The sequence below is a fragment of the Culex quinquefasciatus genome, chromosome 3 (genome assembly GCF_015732765.1).
Source record: "Culex quinquefasciatus strain JHB chromosome 3, VPISU_Cqui_1.0_pri_paternal, whole genome shotgun sequence".
NCBI classification, from domain to species: domain Eukaryota; kingdom Metazoa; phylum Arthropoda; class Insecta; order Diptera; family Culicidae; genus Culex; species Culex quinquefasciatus.
Genome location: NC_051863.1, coordinates 41,635,857 through 41,655,808, shown reverse-complemented (window position 1 = coordinate 41,655,808; position 19,952 = coordinate 41,635,857). Strand labels below are relative to the sequence as shown.

The 19,952-nt window shown below is 39.0% G+C and overlaps 1 protein-coding gene across 10 annotated transcripts in view; it reads left to right on the top strand.

Moving 5' to 3' along the window:
• Positions 1–19,952, top strand: part of LOC6043488 — a 304,631-nt gene that overhangs the window by 170,442 nt on the left and 114,237 nt on the right. Inside the window, exon 2 of one of the 10 annotated variants that reach the window (XM_038265174.1) lies at positions 5,356–5,792. The exons of 8 other annotated variants lie outside the window; for them this stretch is intronic. In XM_038265174.1, the coding sequence (XP_038121102.1) occupies positions 5,688–5,792 (105 nt within the window). In that variant the 5' untranslated portion in view covers positions 5,356–5,687. Of the gene's footprint in view, positions 1–5,355; positions 5,793–19,952 lie in introns of those variants that run through there. One more of the 10 variants, XM_038265176.1, reaches the window with a different exon arrangement.

Sequence of the window (19,952 nt, the reverse complement as noted above, 5' to 3'; positions counted from 1 at the left end):
TGCTCTCTTGTACTAAGCTTGCTAATTTGCCTATTTAGTTAGCAAAAGAGAGCACAGAGGCATCGATATATCGACGCTTTCGTGCTAACTTGTCGCACGTCGCTTTTTGACGTTCCGAGAAAAACGCGTTTTGATGTTTGTCCTTGAATAAACAAAAACAAGAATATGCTATGTAAACAAAAACAAACACTATCTGTTTGGTTGACCATTCTGTGCATTGCCCCGAAATTTGGTTGAATTTGGCTGCCGGAGTCCCGAGATATAATTGAAAATGTTTACGGTAGTCGAGTTCGTACTTGTGTCAAACGCGTTTTGATCTGAAATCCCTTTGGCCAATTATCGCACTTACATATATTTTCAGGCTGTGACAAGATAGCACGACAAGAATGAAACTTCTTTCACATATGAAAAGTTCCAACAATGCACGTTTTTTTTACAGTTTTTATTGAATATCTCAGAATTGAAATCGAATTTTAGGGATCTGTGACGGTCAAAAGGTGAGGCATTGTTAGCTGCACAAAGTGGCGTTCTTAACTCAATTTGGCCCAAAATGCACGTGCGACAAGTTAGCACGACAACAATGATTTGTTATTATCCGGTAGGAAATTTAAACGCAGACAATCAAACTAAGTTCAAAGAATGTGGAGCATTCCCTCTATTTCATTAGAATGTCAATTCGCCAGCGTGAGCATTCAATTAAGCTGCAATGATTCGCATCCATTATACCGTGAATCGACTCCGTTCAAAGGTCATACCACACCTGCCCACTAGCGTGGTTCACGTTTCTATGAAAAAGACAAAAGTTGTTATTTTGTCTTGCATCAACCGGAATTTCGTTCTTTTATGTCCCCAGAAGCACTCCTGTAAATTTGAGCCCATTTGGTAAGGTCTAGGAGCTCCAGTTTTAATTTGAAATTTATATGGGATTTTGATTTATTTTCCATGGGAAACTATCTTTTACATTGTATTAGGATTTTTTTATAAATCGATGAAATGACTTGATTCTTATAGTAGGAGATAGGTTTTGAACTGGGAACAACTTTGTAGAACATACCAACATGCTAGGAAGTGACCCTTTAAAGATACAGATACTTTTAGATGGTGGCTTTTGAAGGCCAGCCACCATCTAAAAGTATCTGTATCTTTAAAGGGTCACTTCCTAGCATGTTGGTATGTTCTACAAAGTTGTTCCCCAGTTCAAAACCTATCTCCTACTATAAGAATCAAGTCATTTCATCGATTTATTAAAAAAAAAAACGAATAAAAAGGAAAAAAAGATAGTTTCCCATGGAAAATAAATCAAAATCCCATATAAATTTCAAATTAAAACTGGAGCTCCTAGACCTTACCAAATGGGCTCAAATTTTCAGGAGTGCTTCTGGGGACATAAAAGAACGAAATTCCGGTTGATGCAAGACAAAATAACAACTTTTGTCTTTTTCATAGAAACGTGAACCACGCTACTGCCCACGCATTCTATTATTATATCGAGATTAGCAATCTAAATGTCATTCAGGCTCGCAAATGGAATCGCCTTTCATTAGTGACCTCCTCCTCCTTCTGTCTTTAGCAATAATTAACCCCGTCGTCGAATTTGCTTCGCTGCCTGACTTTCACTAATTTAGTCCACGCCTGCCTCCTTCCAATCATCCTGGCCACCGGTTCCCCCAATAATGAACAGTTTGACCCAAAGTTTTGACCTCTCCGGAGTGAATTTTCCTCTCCGGACCAAATAAAATGGAATCAGCCTATATAATCACACCTCTTGGTACGTGGAATAAGGCGCGGTCCGTCGTTCAGCAGTTTGGGCAGCTCTGGACCAAAACATGGCAATTAGAAGCTAATGGGGGCTGCCTTCAGTTAGTTGTTTCTGTTTTTTAGGTGAACAGTTCCATAGAAAACGTTAAAAGAGATGTTTTTCTATTTTGTTATTTACCAAGTGGTCAACATAAAAAAAATAAAATGTGAGATGTTCAAAGAACTTTGCATTTGAATAAAAAAAATGAGTATTTTTCATATAAATGATGTGCTAACGTGTGCCACGTACATTTTGGGTCATATTGAGTTAAGAACGTCATTTTGAGCAGCTCACAATGCCTCACTTTTTGACATTGCCAAAATTAGATCTCAATCCTGAGATATTGATTAAAAACAACACATGAAAGATGTTTCAATCTTGTCTTGCTATCTTGACAGACCCCGAAAATTGCTGTAAGTGCGACAACTAGCCAAAGGGATTTCAAGTTAGAACTCGTTTGACACACGTACATGCCAAACTACCGTTAACATTTGTAATTATAGTTCGGGACTTCGGCAACCAAATTCAACCAAATTTCGGGACAATACTCAGAACAATCAGCCAAACAAAACGTGTTTGTTATTGTTTACATTGCGTAGCCTTGTTTTTGTTCATTCAAGGTCAAACATTAAAAACGCGTTTTCTCGGAGCGCCAAAATGGTGGGTGCGACAAGATTGCACGACAGCGTCGATGTTTTCATCGATTTTCTAGCGTTTAAAATACACTACGCCACTACTGGTTTGACACTTTTTAGTTTTTTTAGGTTTGACAAAGTCAAACTAAAAAGAAACGAACTGTCACTTTTTACACAGACGCTTCCAAACGTTTATTTCGAAAGTATGCGTGAGCGCACTGCCCGAGCATGGGTAAATAACAAGGGAAATGCGTAATAATACCTTTCTCTGGTATCAATACCAAAATTTTGGTATTCCTGGACCCTTTAAAATTTGTCTTGAGGATTATGCAAGAGCAAAATGTGGTATCATACCAATTTAAGGTATTGTTTTGATATTGCAAAATTGCAGAATTTGTCAATGGTCGAACACCACATATTGGTATTCTTTTGGTATTACAGTGTTTTATCAAATTCCTCTGAAACTATGGGAAAATTTTGACCAATTTTGACAAAATAATTAATTTTGCACTAAAATGATGTCTCAAAGCGAATGCTTTCATTGAAAACCGGAAATTTCGAACTTGATTTTAAACATTTTTGATATACCCCCTACAGAAATGACTTGAAATTGTGGAAAATTTTCTAAGTCAGGATGGCACATTTTGGTATTATTTTGGTATTAAAGTGTTTTATCAAATTCCTCTGAAACTATGGGAAAATTTTGACCAATTTTGACAAAATAATTAATTTTGCGCTAAAATCATGTCTCAAAGCGAATGCTTTCATTGAAAACCGGAAATTTCAAATTTGATTTTAAACATTTTTGATAAACCCCCAAAAGAAATTACTTGAAATTGTGGAAAATTTTCTAAGTCAGGATGGCACATTTTGGTATTATTTTGGTATTAAAGTGTTTTATCAAATTCCTCTGAAACTATGGGAAAATTTTGACCAATTTTGACAAAATAATTAATTGTGCACTAAAATGATGTCTCAAAGCGAATGCTTTAATTGAAAACCGGAAATTTGAACTTGATTTTAAATATTTTTGATATACCCCCTACAGAAATGACTTGAAATTGTGGAAAATTTTCTAAGTCAGGATGGCACATTTTGGTATTATTTTGGTATTAAAGTGTTTTATCAAATTCCTCTGAAACTATGGGAAAATTTTGACCAATTTTGACAAAATAATTAATTTTGCGCTAAAATCATGTCTCAAAGCGAATGCTTTCATTGAAAACCGGAAATTTCAAATTTGATTTTAAACATTTTTGATATACCCCCAAAAGAAATTACTTGAAATTGTGGAAAATTTTCTAAGTCAGGATGGCACATTTTGGTATTATTTTGGTATTAAAGTGTTTTATCAAATTCCTCTGAAACTATGGGAAAATTTTGACCAATTTTGACAAAATAATTAATTGTGCACTAAAATGATGTCTCAAAGCGAATGCTTTAATTGAAAACCGGAAATTTCGAACTTGATTTCAAATATTTTTGATATACCCCCTACAGAAATGACTTGAAATTGTGGAAAATTTTCTAAGTCAGGATGGCACATTGTGGTATTATTTTGGTATTGAAAGGTTTCATCATTTTTTTCTGAAACTATGGGATTTTTTACCAATTTGGACAAGATAATAAATTTTGCGCTAAAATGACTTGCAAAAAAAAACAAATACTTTGAAAAACGAGTCAATCGAAAGATTATTGAATTTTGGTGAATTTCAATCCAGTTTTATTTTAATAACACTTATTTTTCAATCTTGTTATTTTTCAGAATCTTCAAGAACTTCATGCATAGGCCGTTCATCAATGACAAATGCATTCGGTGTGGTGAAGAATATCACTAAGAACAACATGGAATCATCAGGTGAGTAGATTTGGCTGTTTCAAATGGATCATTTCCGTTTTTTCACTAACTGCAACTGCTGCACTAAAAATGATATGAAAATACCAAATTTTGGTATTACTTGTGCACATATCAGCGACCAAAATGTGATCTTGGTTGCCCAGTAATAGATGGTAAAATACCATCAAATCATACCAAAATCATGTATGTGGAAGACCACAGGAATACCAAAATATGACTTTCCAAGGTCGCGGGAATACCTAAAAATAAAAAAACCATGGCAATACCAAGTTTTGGTATTCAAGCAATGTTCAAAAATCCAGAAGACCTCTGCTTGGTATTGAAATGGTTCTATTTTGAGGTATTATTTTACCCTTGGAATAACATGGTTTGGTATTGTTGTGCCCTTACACATACAAGATTTTGGTATGATTTCATGGTATTTTACCATCTATTACTGGGCAACCAAGGGCACATTTTGGTCGCTGTTATTTGCCCAAGTAATACCAAAATTTGGTATTCCCGTGTTATTTACCCCTGCTCGGGTGTAAAAGGGGTGTCAAACTAAAAAGGAATCTGATTGTTTGACAACAATCGTAGTCATACCACCGTGGTTTTAGTGTAGTAGAAATCTCAAGAGTGCCTATTTTGGCATGGAATTCTTTAGAATCTCCTTTTTCCTGATTCCTTTTTCAGCTCTATGCATTAACATTTTCACCAATTTTGTTTCTCCGGGTTTTTCGTCACCACCTCCCTCAGCTACCACGCCCCCTTTCCCATTCAACTTATCTTCAAGGCCAAAAGTCAACCATTTCCTCCGCTCCGCTCAGCCGTGCTAACGTAATTAATCGAACTTTTGTCCAACTTGTGTGCCCCCCCCCTCCGCTCACCGTGCACCTCTTCTTACCTGTAACGTTGTTTCCGCTCAATTCTTACCCTGTGTGCGTTGCTCCAACCTAGCTGTGCGTCCATGTGCGTGTGTTTTTCCGACTTTCTTCTTGTGTTGTGTGTTCTTTTTTTCTTGTGTAACTTACATACTACCGAGTACTACTCTGTTTTTCTTCGTTTACTTTTTCTTCTCCTAGGTGAATGCTACCGACTTCTCTTCTACTACCAAAACTACTACCACTACTACTACTGCTACTGCTACTACCGCTACTAGCATTTCTTCTAGAAAGCGTGCCGCTATCTATCCACCTAACACCACAAACAAAAACGCCACAGACTAGTGTTTGGGGAGCGACAGAACAAAAGAAAAACCAAAAAGTGTCGGTGTGTGCGTGGAGAGTGCATCTTTGCTGCATGTTGAGAAGAAAGTTTTTGGTTTCCTCCTTAAGCGCACCCACACACGCACCCCCTTAACCAACCAGCCGCAAAGCTAGGCCTTAAGTGTGTGCGTGTGTCCGCTGGCGCAAGCATGGAAGTTGGCCGGAAGATAAAGTTTCTGCTTCCAACCGGGAACAACGGAAGTAACGGTGGCAACAACGGTGGCTGCAGTGGTGGCGGAAACGTCGGAGGAAAGGTACTGCAAGTTGCAAAAAAAAACTTTACACTTTCACACTGTAAATTTACCCCCTCCCTCGTCCGGCTCCGTTTGTCCGCCCAATTGTACGTCTCTGTGTGTGTGTGTTCCCACCATCGTTGTGTAAGTGTGTTGCCACAATGGAGGTGATAAACCGCAAACCAAGGGCGGATTTGACCCCGAAAAAAAAAAAAACGTAACCCGGAACTGACCTTACTCCTTTGAGCGTTTGTCCGTCCTTTTGTCTCGTCCATGTCTTCCTGTTTAAAAAAAAAAGTTTCAGCAGTTTCGTGACTCCGAGAGCATCTATCTGTGTCTGTGTTTGTGTTGGCCCAAGTGCAATTTTGCAAGCTGTCATAACCCTGTGTGTACTTTGCCTGTGCTGAGAAAGATAGCGTAGTGTCACCGACAAAAAGAGGAGACAGTTCATGTGGAGACCACCAGAGCTGCACTTAAATAATTCGTTTCTAACAATCTGATTGTCTGTGTCGTGGCATCCCTTTTTGGTAAGATCACGTGAAGTTATCTGTGCTGTGTGGTTGGCACAGTGAAATTGCAGCGATTCTTGTAATGTTTGTTTTCAAAGAGATTTCGGGATATGTTTCTTCACAAGCTTTGCTTGCACCAAGCGTTACGGGCGTATCACAAGCAGTTTGGACGTGAAGTTTTTGAGATGATATGACTAGCTAGGTTTTGTAGAAAGGACATTGTTGAGAATTTCTAGTTAGTGCTTTTCTATGAATTATGAAACATTCAGTAAGTTTCAAGGTGATTCTCGAGGATTTCAATTTCCAGGGAATTAAAAGTTGAATTTGAGTTCATCGGTGAGTTGACGACCAAGCACACAAAACTAAAAAATCCGTTCAAAGGGTGTTTTCGGAATTGCACAAAAAGGTGAACCTCGTTGGGTAAATTTACGGCCCATGCTGAACAAATCAAATTTTTTACCGAGTTGCAAATAGAGGGAAATGAGTGGGAATTCTCTTGCAATCGACCATTTTTGGGCCTCTCAATCCCGGGAAAGTTGGCAGAGACTGACATAAACATTGAAAAATATTTGCAACGGCCTTATTTGAAAAAAAAAAAAATGTTTTTTGAGGCAAAATAAAATTATGGATAACCTGTAAAGCATAAGCATAACACACTCTCTTAAACTGGTCACAGATAAAAGTTTAAAATAAATTTTATGATTGTGGATTATGGATTCATTTTACTCACTATCCAAAAATGTTGATAAAAAAATTGTCAAAAAAATAAAAAATACCAAAGATCATTTTTTTTTATTTATTGTACCATTAAAGCCTATACAATTTCAAAAATATTGCAGACGCATGATTTTTTACAAGCAGTCAAGCTATTAATTGATGTTCACACTTATTTAACCATTTAAGTCGCTGTTCTATAGGGGAGAGTGGGGAGACTTGATCCCCTTTTTTTGTATCGCACATAACTCTGTCAATTTCTCACAAAACTATCAACTTTATGCTTGAATTGAAAGCTTAAACATTCATCTATGTTTGGCTAATAAGGGTATTTCATCAGATGAACTCTTCGAGTCATGCCAAGCGTTTTAGAAAAATATTTTAAACCAGCATTTTAAAAATGTTAGGGGTAACTTGGTCCCCCTTTCAACATTTTGAAGAAATCTTAAGCAAAATGTTTCTTATTCATCCAAACTTTTAATTTTCTATAAACTACAGCAATTTCACATAAAATCTGTACGTTTGTGTTCAAAATATAACAAGTTTAGTATGTAAAATATTTAAAAACCTAAAATTATCTTTTTTAGACCAAAATTGAGCATGTTTACAAAAGCTGGTAATTTTTGTTTACAAAACTTTTGAAAAAAGGTTCAAACTGCAGTAAGTTATGTACAACTATACTAAAGGAAACTATGTATGAAAACCCAGCCCAATTAATTAATCTTGAGGCTGATTCCAGTGACTGTAAAAATGCAGGGATCAAGTCTCCCAAAACGCACTTTTTTAAACAATTGATTGTAAAAATAGTATGACGATAAATTGAACATCAAATGCGTAAGGGTTTTTGAGTTGATTAGTTTATCAAACAATTCATGTATAAGAAATATTTTTTTGAATAATTTTTAAGTGTTTTCTATGCATATCAAAAAAAGAAAAAAAGATCTCTTTTAAGTTTTTTGCAGCTCGTTTAAGAAAAATGTGTGTAACTCAATCTTAACATTTTTTAATTTTTTTCTATGTTTTCTACAATGAGTTTTAGTTAATTTCGCACCAATTTCTAGAACAAAGCTAATTGTTTTACCCACATGCTGACGAGATACAAGCTTGGGATCAAGTGTCCCCGGGGATCAAGTCTCCCCACTCTCCCCTACAGTTTTGTTGCAAAATAATAATCTGAGCCAAGATCAGAACAATTTTAAATAAATTTAAAGTTTCCCGGGATTTCCCGGGAAATTGGTTTAAAATTTTCCGTTTCCTGGAAAATTTGTAACCACGGAAATTGGACACTCTAGTTCATTGTTGGAATTCGAGCGAGAAGAAGGAAAGCATTTCTCGCTCGCGAACGAGGGAGAGAACTTGTAGTACTTTTCTCTTCTCGCTCGCGCTCGCATTTTCGTTCGCGTTCTCGCTCTCGCCGCGAGCGCTCGCGAGCGCCTCGTGCTAGCCGTTCGCCCTAAGCTAGCAATTTGTTTATCAGGCTTATGAATACGAACCAGGCGATGGTATAGAGGTGTAACTTCCATCGCTGTGTTGTTTTTTGTTCGTTTCTAACACGTTCAACTTCTCGCGAACGGGCAATTCTGGCTCGCGAGAAAGCCCGTTCGCGAGCGGAGGAGAGCACGGGCAATCGGTGAGTTTCTCTCGGCAGCTCGAGACTCGCGGCGAGAACTCGAGAGAGAGAAAATTTTCTCGCGAGAGCGCGATAATACCAACACTGCTCTAGTTTAAATGTGTTTTCCCATTTGAATAAAATCAGTTTTTTATGTATCTAAAACTGATTTTTTTAAATTAAATATGTTTTTATTGATCATTCTTATAATAATTTCATTTACATTCTAAGTGGTATGGCTAAATGCTCTTCATCTTTGTTGTATTATTTGTTTTATTATTAACTGTTCGCATTCATTTATTTACTTCAAACTGAACTGCGTGAACTGCGAATTGTATTTCAAGATAAATCCTCCAAGGGTTCTTACTTGTTCCTGGTGAGGGTTCTTACTTGTTCCTGGTGAGTTTTGCACCCACGCAGTGTTGTTGTCATCTCGATGAAAATGTTCAGAAGTTCTCGTGGTGAAAACAGGTCACTACTGTCTTCATCCGTTGATGCTAATTGGTTTTCCCTCGGTTGCTGATTGAAGCCATGAGGTGTTGTATTGTCTGCAACTTTTTGCCGCTAATTCAACGGCAATGGCTGCAGATTTTTTTTTTTCGAGGGCCTCGTGGCACGATGGTTAGCGGCTTCGGCTGCCAATCCACTAGTTGTTATGGGGCGCGGGTTCGATTCCCGCCTTATCCTCCTGGCATTCTATCGGATGGGGAAGTCAAACGTCGGTCCATTTGCGTAAAAGAGGTTTTGGGTGACTCACCACACATAATCTTCAGACGCCTAGAAATGAGCAGAAACTTGCAACAGAGCCCACAAAAGACGCGGGGGTCGTTAAAGTGGATTGCTTTGCTTTTTTTTGGCTGCAGATTTGGAACCACTCGAACAGATCCCGCTCCAGGTGACGCCAAAGCAGGAAAATCCACGTCCGTGAAAGTTGGTGGTGTTTTGCGACGATTTGGTTGGTGCCTCGTCGTCGCTTGCTGCCTAATTTTTACAACCTCAGCACGTTTTGGGCAGCTTCGATTCTTGGTCGAATGGTCGCCACCGCGATTGAAGCATTTCGCTTCACGGCGTGTTTTCTGGGCAACCTTAAGGAGAAAAAATAGTCATCACTTCTTTTAAAAGTGTCTTATAGGAAAATTTTTCAGCTTTCCAATGCTTCTAAGAGCGAAATGTTTCATCGGGAAATTTCTGAGATATCTCTATTTTAAGTTTTTTTCTTTTAAAATCCTTGATCATTTATTGGAAACTATTAAATAACAGTCCAGGAAACTTGTCAAATCATGTTTTTCAGGTGTATTTTACTGACCAAAATGTGCAAAATAAGACAAGAAACAACTTTGTAGAAGGTTGCAAATTGCTAAACATTTTGAAAATTAAGTTTTAACCGAATTTTCGAATATGTGGGATTTATTCAAAAAATAAAATAATAAAACCGCAAGAAATATTATTTTTACAAGAACAAATAGATTATTACATAATTGTTGTGTACAAATAACACCGGTCTGCTCTGATTCAGCTTGGAATTAGCTGATACAACCGAAATTTCTACAGGTTTGAGATTGATAGGGTATTACAAGATTTTTATGAATAAATATCATTTACTTATCATTTTACTTCCTCATCCGATGGAAGGTGTTATTATCAAATATGTTATTATCAAGTAATTCTTGTAAAAAATACATTTTTCACTGTTTTATGATTTTAATTTATGAATAAATCCCATATATTCAAAAACTTAGACAAAACATAATTTTCAAAATGTTTAGCGGTTTACAACCTTTTACAAAGTTGTTTCTTATCTTACTCATCACAATTTGCAAACATTTTGATGAGAAAATGACTCATGAAACACATCATTTGATAAGTTTTCTGAACTGTTAGTATAAAGTTTCCAATAAATAATAAAGAAATTTAAAACCAAAAAACTTAAAATAGAGATATCTCAGAAATTTCCCGGTGAAACATTTCGCTTTTAGAAGCATTGGAAAGCTGAGAAAATTTCCTATAAAACACATTTGAAAGTGGCGATGACTATTTTTTCCTGATAAGGTTGTTCTAGAAAACACGCCTTTGCTTCGATGTTCTCGTTGATTGTTTCGCAAGCTTGAGTTTTGTGCTCACCTCCGCAGGTTGCACAACGACTCTTGATGAAACAGTTCCTTCCACCATGCCCAAACTGCAAGCAGTTCGAACATTGTGTCATGTCACGGTTCACTGGACGATAACGTTCCCAAGTCACGATGATGTTGAAAATTGCCCGAACTGCTTTCAGCTCAGACGGCGTTGTCGATCCTTTATCGAGATGGACCAGGTACAGTTGATCACGATACTTGATGTCCTTGTTGTGTCTCGTCATCTTGAAGACTTCGATCACGTTCAACTTAAGAGTTTTGAGCTCTTCTTTCAGCACACTCACATCCATGTCGTACAGGCCTCGGAGGACCTGTTTCATGGGGCGTTTACCTGGATCGTCATGGCTGTAGTATTGACAGCTGCCCGCAGAGGGACGTCAAGATCGTCATCGGAGATATGAACGCCCGCATAGGAAGGGAGGAGATGTACAAGCCGGTGATCGGGCCGAACAGCCTGCACACCGTCACGAACGACAACGGCCAGCGGTGCATCAACTTCGCAGCCTCCCGCGGTATGGTGGTACGGAGCACATTCTTCCCCCGGAAAGACATCCACAAAGTCACCTGGACATCGCCTAACCAACGAACAAAAACACAAATCGACCACGTCCTTATCGACGGCCGATTCTTCTCGGACATACGGAACATCCGCACGTACCGCGGTGCGGACATCCACTCGGACCACTACCTGGTGGATGCAAGCATGCACTCAAAACTGTCGACGACGTACCACCGACGACGGAGCCGGCTCCCACCGCCGTTCAACACCGAGCGGCTGCAGGACACGGCTGCGGCTCAGCACTACGTGCAGCAGCTGGAAGCGAGCCTGCCAACGGAGGAGGAACTCGGCGCTGCCTCGCTCAACGATGGATGGAGCAGAATATGCTCGGCCATCGGCAGTGCCGCTGAAGCCGCGCTAGGTAGTACGGTCCGAGTTGGAAAGCAGCGCTGGTTCGACGAGGAGTGCCAGCGGCTACTTGACGAGAAGAAAGCAGCTTATGCGGTGAAGCTGAGAGCTGCAACTGATGAGAACGTGGCCAGATACAAACAAGCGCTGAAACAGCAGAGAACGGTCTTCAAGCTCAAGAAGCGCCAGGTGGAAGATCGCGATCGCGCCGAAATGGAGCAGCTGTTCCGGCCGAACGAGACGCGTAAGTTCTACGAGAAAGTTAACCGGTCCCGCAAAGGCTATGCGCCGCAAGCCAACACTTGTCGGGACGCCGAGGGAAACCTTCTTATGGACAAAGGCGAGGTGTTGAACAGGTGGCAGCAGTTCTTCAACGAGCACCTCAACGGCGATGTAGCGCATGGAGACGGCTTTGAAGCCCAACTTGGACCGCCTGCTGCCGACGAACAGTTCCCGGCACCTGATCTGGAGATGGTGAAGAAGGAGATCAGGCAGTTGAAGAACAACAGGGCCGCCGGTAAAGATCGGTTACCCGGTGAGCTCTTCAAATATGGAGGAGAGCAGTTGGCGAGGGCGATCCACTTGGTGATTTCTAAGATCTGGAGGGAGGAGAAACTACCAGCAGAATGGATGGATGGTGTCGTGTGCCCCATCTACAAAAAGGGCGATAAGCTGGACTGCGGCAACTACCGCGGCATCACGCTTATCAACGCGGCCTATAAAATCCTCTCCCAGATCCTCTGCCGTCTGCTGACACCGTACGCACGGAGGTTCGTGGGCCCCTATCAAGCGGGGTTTATTGGCGCTCGGGCCACCACGGACCAAATTTTCTCGCTCCGGCAGATCCTCGAGAAATGCCGTGAGTACAACGTGCCCACACATCACATCTTCATCGATTTCAAGGCAGCGTACGATACAGTCGACCGCGAACAGCTATGGCAGATCATGCACGAGAACGGATTTCCGGACAAACTGACTCGGCTGATCAAGGCTACCTTGGATCGTGTGATGTGTCACGTGCGAGTGGCAGGGCTAGCGGACCCCTTCCAATCGCATCAAGGGTTACGACAAGGTGACGGCTTATCCAATGCGCTGTTCAACATCGGACTTGAGGGAGTTGTGCGAAGAGCGGGTATAGACACGAGAGGCACGATTTGCAACAGGACAGTCCAACTTCTTGCTTATGCGGACGACATTGATATTATAGCGAGAGACCTAGAGACGGTGAAAAGGGTTTACACCGCCTTAAAGACGCAAGCAGGACGAATTGGATTGGCCATGAATACGACGAAAACAAAGTACATGAAAGGGAGGGGCTCAAAGGACGTTGACCCCCCAAGACTCACCCCTCTAGCTGTGGATGGCGATGTGCTGGAGGAGGTGAGCGAATTCGTGTACTTGGGATCGCTGGTAACGGCCGACAACGACACCAGCTTAGAGATCCGGACTCGTATCCACTCCGCGAATCGCGCCTACTTTGGATTACGGAAAACCTTGACATCTGATCGAGTGCAACGCGCCACGAAGCTGACCCTGTACAAGACACTGATTAGACCGGTTGCCCTCTATGGCCACGAGACCTGGACGCTGCGGCAAGAGGACGAACGAGCCCTTGGAGTTTTCGAACGGAAGGTGCTGCGAACGATCTACGGTGGAGTACGTACAGCTCAGAACGAGTGGCGAAGGCGCATGAACCACGAACTGCACGCGCTGCTGGGAGAACCGACCATCGTCACCCTGGCGAGAATCGGGAGGCTCAGGTGGGCCGGCCATGTCGCGAGGATGGACGAAGACCATCCTGTCAGGATGCTCTTTGACCGCACGCGACCGGATGGCGGCACTGGCCGAAGAGCAGGAGCGCAGCGTGCACGATGGGGTAATCAGATCGAGGCGGACCTAAGAAAGATCTGCAACCTAGGAGACTGGCGAGCTGCAGCCCAGAACCGAGCAACATGGAACAACCTTCTTGATACAGCACGGGCACCGCGTATGGTGTTCTAAGCTGTTTGGTATGGTATGTAGTATTCAATCTTTGTGTTGTTCAGGAAATCCCGAACGTAGTTGTAATCCTTTCTGGTAGGTAGCAGAATTTTGAGTCCATTAGCACACAAGCGAATGGAAGCTTGTAAAGCACCAGATTTGATAAACCCGGTCAGCCACTTTCGCACCGAATCCGATGACGATGTTTTCACAAAAATGGGTGGCAACTTTTCGCGTCGTTCAAATTCTTCCTTCTCGCTCACGTCCACAGGGAGGGTAGCGAACTGGTTTCCAGACGAATTTTGAGCGTCCTTACTCAAACTGCCTGGCTTTGCAGGTAGCGCTTCGGCATTCTTTAGCTTCTTCAACTCTGCCGATCCTACTGGTGAGGACCGCCTATTTTTCTTGCCGTGAGGCACTTTTGCACTTTTCAGGAGCTAATATCGAGGAGTACCTCACTGATTGGTGGTCCACAAAGGAATCATCCAAAACTGATCAATAGAATTAAGAGTGTAATTTTGTCTAAAGAATATAAGGATTAAAAAAAAAACATCCAAATTTTATGCAGATGACTTAAAGGTTTAAAGAGTCTGGTGAACCGAGATGTTTGTTATTAACACTTAAGTATCTTGAAAGCTACGGAAGTTAAGGAAAATATAAAAAAATATGCTCTATTAAAACTCGCGAAATAGGTATTTTGGTCATAAACTTACCGCTTGAGAAAGAAGACAACAAATTCTTTGATTTGTGTGTGCAATTGAGGTAAAAATTAAAGTGGGTCAAATTGGGTGAATAAAAGCACACATGATATTTTTTTCCTATTCAACTATTCTAAATGTTGACATCGATTTGAGCCAATATTGCCAAGATTTGCAATGAACCAACGAAAATGATTCAGCTTTCAAATTTGTTGAAATTTTACCGTTTAAAAGGTTTAAAATAGACAGTAGCCCAGAAGCATTTTCAAATATCATCAACATAATCATATTGCTCAAGTTTCAAATGAAATAATGAAAACATAAGATCTACTTACTTATTCCAACTGAATTTTCCAGCATGGCATTCATTAAACATTGTCCTGCTCAAACACTTGACCTCGGCATGCAGCATCTTTTTGTCACCCACACAAAGAACCATTCAGCTTCCGCTATTTTTTCACACTATTTAACTCCAACAATGGGTGGCAACTGCCATTTACCGCTATTCATTCGTTCAGTGTCAAGGAATCCCATATGTAATTTTAATCTTGGCGTATTTTTGTACACTCAAAATCCAGTTATAAGGTGTCACGCTCTTTAAGAATAATGTTTTGAGTCATTCAAGCTTTATGTCCGGAGATTCACATTCAAAATTGGGTAATTTCACAAATGAAATCAAGCAGAATTTTGAGTAAATGCACCAAAATTTGTTTGAAAATTCAGCTGCAAGCTGAAAAGAAACGTCAAATTTTGTAGATTTAAAGTTAGGTTTCAAGGCTTTCTCAATGTATGTTCAAATAATTATAATTATATTACAATTATTCCTGAAAAATACCCTCCACACACAACCGTGCAACTCTGCCAAGTCAAAGTTCTTCAAATGCCACCGCTCCTTCATTAGAGCCCTCTTTTTTCCCGTGACATAATTCGCTGACGCTTTTGTTAAGCTGCGATGAAGGAGTGCGGGAAAAAAGGAGCAAATTGTGTGCTGCAAGCTCGAGCAAATTATGCTGTGTGCTGAGACACAGGCTGACTGTCATTAGTAATTCATTATGGCTGTCGCTTTATGGCCTTTCTTGATGGTGGTGAAGCTTTGACGGTTAAGGTAAGCCTTTCAATTATTCGTTTTTTTATGGAGGGGGAAGTATAATTGTTAAATAATTTCTTTAGTAACAAGTGATTATTGGTCTTTCTTCGTGTGACTTTTCCTGGTTTATGTGCTCTTCTCAACTTGATATTATTTTTTAAATTTTGGAAATTTTCGTCTTGAGTTATTTGAAACCTAAATTTAATCTCTTACTAACTAACTAAACACATTTGAATCAAGAATTGTTCACAAATCAGACCATCTTCCAGCGTCAAAATGCTGGAAAAAAACTTCCTTTCGCGTTAGTGAGCCAAGGAAAATTACTCAGAAGGATATGACACTGAAGCAGAAGGCGACTCATTGTCGACAACTTAGTTTTCTACGATTTGCACAAACTCAATAAGAAACGTTTGCCGAAAAGATAAATTTTTAAGACACAGAAATGTGAAAGTTTAAATGTTTTATATTGGTTCACATGGAAAGGCTTTTTTCACACAGTAAGCCCTTTTCAAATGTTTCGTCCGAAAAGTCCTTGTGGCAGCTGCAACCAGACTCGCAGAGACAGATAGAAGTGGCTGTTGCAGTTTGAAACGGGTTCGTCCTTGTGAATATTGCCGTCATCGTCAGATTGTGTCGGGATTTTAACGAGGACAGTGACACTGGGCGTGGGTGGGGAGGGGCGACACACTTTACTGTTGTAGAATGATGAATAAAAAGATATAAATGCTTGGCTGGGAGAAGAATTTTCCTAGCGAAGAAACTTGCTTTTAAATGCATTTTTGAACAGTTTTGGTGTCAAGGATATGCCGGAAATTTGAATTGGTAATGAAATTATGAGTTTTATTTAAATTAAGTAAAAAAAAGCAGGATCAATTCATATTCTCAAATTAAAAGTGTCAACCCTTTTCCAAAGATTAAAATCCCAAACAACTTTGATGATGGTCAAATTTGGACAACATGTTGCTTCGAGATATTCTCAAATATCCCAAACAAATAACCGCTCCAAATGTGATGTCTCATCTGGTTCCGAAGCAAGCGGTGTGGGACAAAACCTGAGTGTCCCTCAAAGTACACACAAAACGAGAAATGGAAAGGTCCCCCATCAAAGAAAGATAAACATTTCCGAAAATCATCACCGCGCGTTGTCTCCGGGCTGCTCTGTCCCGGGGTCGTGGCCACTTAGTTTGGCACCGTCACTCTGCTGCTTTGTGAGGTGAAATCATTTTCCAATTTGACAACAGGTTGGCTCGTTTCCCATAGGGATGCTCAATTAGTTTAATTAGTTTGAGCGTTCATCATAATGATAAATTTAAGCCATGAAAACTCACCCAATCTCACATGTTGAAGAATTCATAAAATCACCCTAATTAAAAGGAACCCCCCAACAAACCTGAGTCAACAGTAGAACGCCACCGTCATCATCATCATCATCATCGGTGTCGTCGTCGTTTGAAGCCGGATGGCAACGGCTGTGTCCGTTGAAATGACTGAGATTCCTGATGAATGCTGGGGCGAAAATTTAATTACTTAATTAATTGAAAAATTTCGCACTGTTTATGGAACGCATACCACGAAAATTTACGGAAAACACTTGCGAAAATCGAATTTTATGGTTAGAAATTAAAGTAATTCGAATTCGAATTCTATAGTAAGTTTATGAAAAATAATTTAAAACATATTTTATTTCATGTCCATCACTGATTTGGACTAAACCTGAACAGAACGTCTATATATCGATTCCAAGTTTGATGCCGATTGGACCATATTTCTTTATTGGCACCGTCCACTTATTTGACGAACTTTAAAATAGTTGTTTATGCAACAAGTGGCAAAAAGAAGTTTTTTCAGCACGAGTTGTACATTTATCCAACGAGGTTTACCGAGTTGGATAAATACGGCGAGTGCTGAAAAAATCAAGTTTTGCAACGAGTTGCTTACAACATTCTTTGCAAATTCGAAAAGCTTTATTTGAATGGAATTTTATGTGAAACATTCATGTGTTTAGTAACTTCACCGTACAAAACAAAACAATATTGGAAAATTTTACTTTTCGATACAAGTGTTGAACAGTTCAACTTTTCAGTACCCATTTGAGTTCACTGGTATTGAAAGGTATTAATATTCCATTCAATTATTTTTGGTGTAAAAATAAGCCTTTTCGTTTCTCCAAAAGAATAGGAAAAGTTGTCAGTTTCACAGCGAAATTACAAAATAGTAGTTTATGCAACAAGTTGCAAAAAGAGGATTTTTTCAGCACGAGTCGTACATTTATCCAACGAGGTTCACCGAATTGGATAAATACGAAGAGTGCTGAAAAAATCAAGTTTTGCAACGAGTTCCATACAACATTTTTTGCAATTCCAAAAAACACACACTGAGTGAAATTTTATGTCAAATTTTCATGTATTTTGTCAATAAATTGTTTAAATCAAAAAAATGTTGAAAAGTGTTACTTTTCAAAACAAGTGCTGAAAAGTTCAACTTTTCAGCACCCATTTGAGTGCTGAAAAGTAGAACTTTTCAGCATTTATTTTGAAAAGTGTTGCTATTCGATTCTGTTATTTTTGGTACAGAAAAGTAGGCTATTTCGTCGTTCAAGAATGACAGGAAAAGTAAATAGTTTCACGACGGAATTGCAGAAGGTTTTTTTTTTTGTAATTACAACTCGGGACTCCAGCAACCAACTTGAACCAAACTTCGGGACAATGCACAGAATGGTCAGTCAAACAAAACGTGTTTGTTATTGTTTACATTGCGTGCTTTCGTTTTTGTTTATTCAAGGTTAAACATAAAAACGCGTTTTTCTCGGAACGTCGAAATGGCGGGTACGACAAGATAGCACGACGACGTCGAAATGTTGTATGGAACTCATTTTAAAATTTGTTTTTTCTGCACTATTTATCCAACTCGGTTAACCTAGTTGGATAAATGTACGACTCATGCTGAAAAAATCTTCTTTTTGCAACTTGTTGCATCAACTACTATTTTTTTTTTCTTTTACTCGTAATTTTGCAACTATTACACCACATAACTTTGTTTGGGTTGTATTTTATGGAAATTTTCCAAAAAAAGCGATAAAAATGAAATATTAACCCTCAATTGCCTCCAAATATTAGTTTTGTTTTCAAACGTTGTATTGACAAATTTTTATATCATTTTTATTTTACTATGCCTTTTTGGACCTCTAAAACGCATAAAAATGCGGTATTTGGGAACTTTACATAGGCCGTTGCAAATATGTTTTAAAGTATATTATTGAAAACAATTTGAATTGCATTTTCCTGCAGTTCTACTTATCAGCACTGAAATGGGAGGCGTTATATTGAATGTTTGGCCCTTTTTAAATGTTAGTCTTGATTGGAAAATTGTATTGTTTTCGTAAAGATCGGAATATTTCACGAATGTTTCATATTTTAACATTGAAAATCGGACCATTAGTTGCTGAGATATCGACGTTAGAAAATGGTGGGTTGTTTGGGTGAGACTTAGAAAACATCAATTTTCCTGCTTTTTAAACCTTTGCATGGCAATATCTCAGCAACTATAGGTCGTATCAACAAAGTTCAAAAAAGCAAATTTCTCAGCTTTTCAAAAATATTTTTTTCAAAAGTGGGCAAACATGTGCACTAATTAAAAAAATGAAAAACTGCGACTATTTAAAAAAATCCTAAATATGGCTATATCTTGAAACCGGTGCACGTAATGAAAATTTCACTTGAGTACTTTTTGATTGCAAATTTGATTTTACATCGAAAAATGAAGTTGACAATTTTTTGCGACCAATGTATCGATTTTTTGAAAAAAATAGTGTTGATTCGAGAATTCATAACTCGGTCAAAGATTTTTTGCACAACCTGGAAATTTCTGAAAAGTTGGCATTTCATGTCCCCTAAAACATATAAAAAAATAGTGTTTTTTGCAAATCAAGTTTTAGTAACAAAAAGTTAAATTAAAAATCACCAATTTTTTTAACGTGTATCATTTTTTTCAGTGTAGTCCTTATCCATACCTACAACTTTGCCCAAGACACCAAATCGATCAAAAAAAATTTGTATGGACAGCTGCCAAATTTGTATGGAAAATTATATGGACAAACTAATGATGCAAAATGGCTTTTTTGAGCATACCGAAGGCACCAAAAAAGTTTCAGCCGGATAAAAAAATACAAAAATTAAAATTCAAAAAAAAGATCGATTTCGTAGAGGACTGCTCATACGGATTTTGGAAAAGTGAGTTTAAAAAAAATAGTCACCCTATACAACTCAACCCTGCCTTTAGACGGGCATCGATTGAAAAACTCGTCAAAAATCAATTTTTCAAATAATGTATGGGTTGGAAGCTTTACTTGTTTTTTGTGACTTTGCCAATGTTTTTTTTTTTTTTTTTTTGTTAAAAGAAGTATGCGATAAGTTTTGTAGTGTCCCAGACTACGTTCAAGCATTTTTTTACGATTTAAATGATAATGGTGCCATTCTATAGCAAACAATGGGAAAAACAATGAAAAAAATGAAAAAGTCACTGTAAAAACATGAAAAAATTGGATAG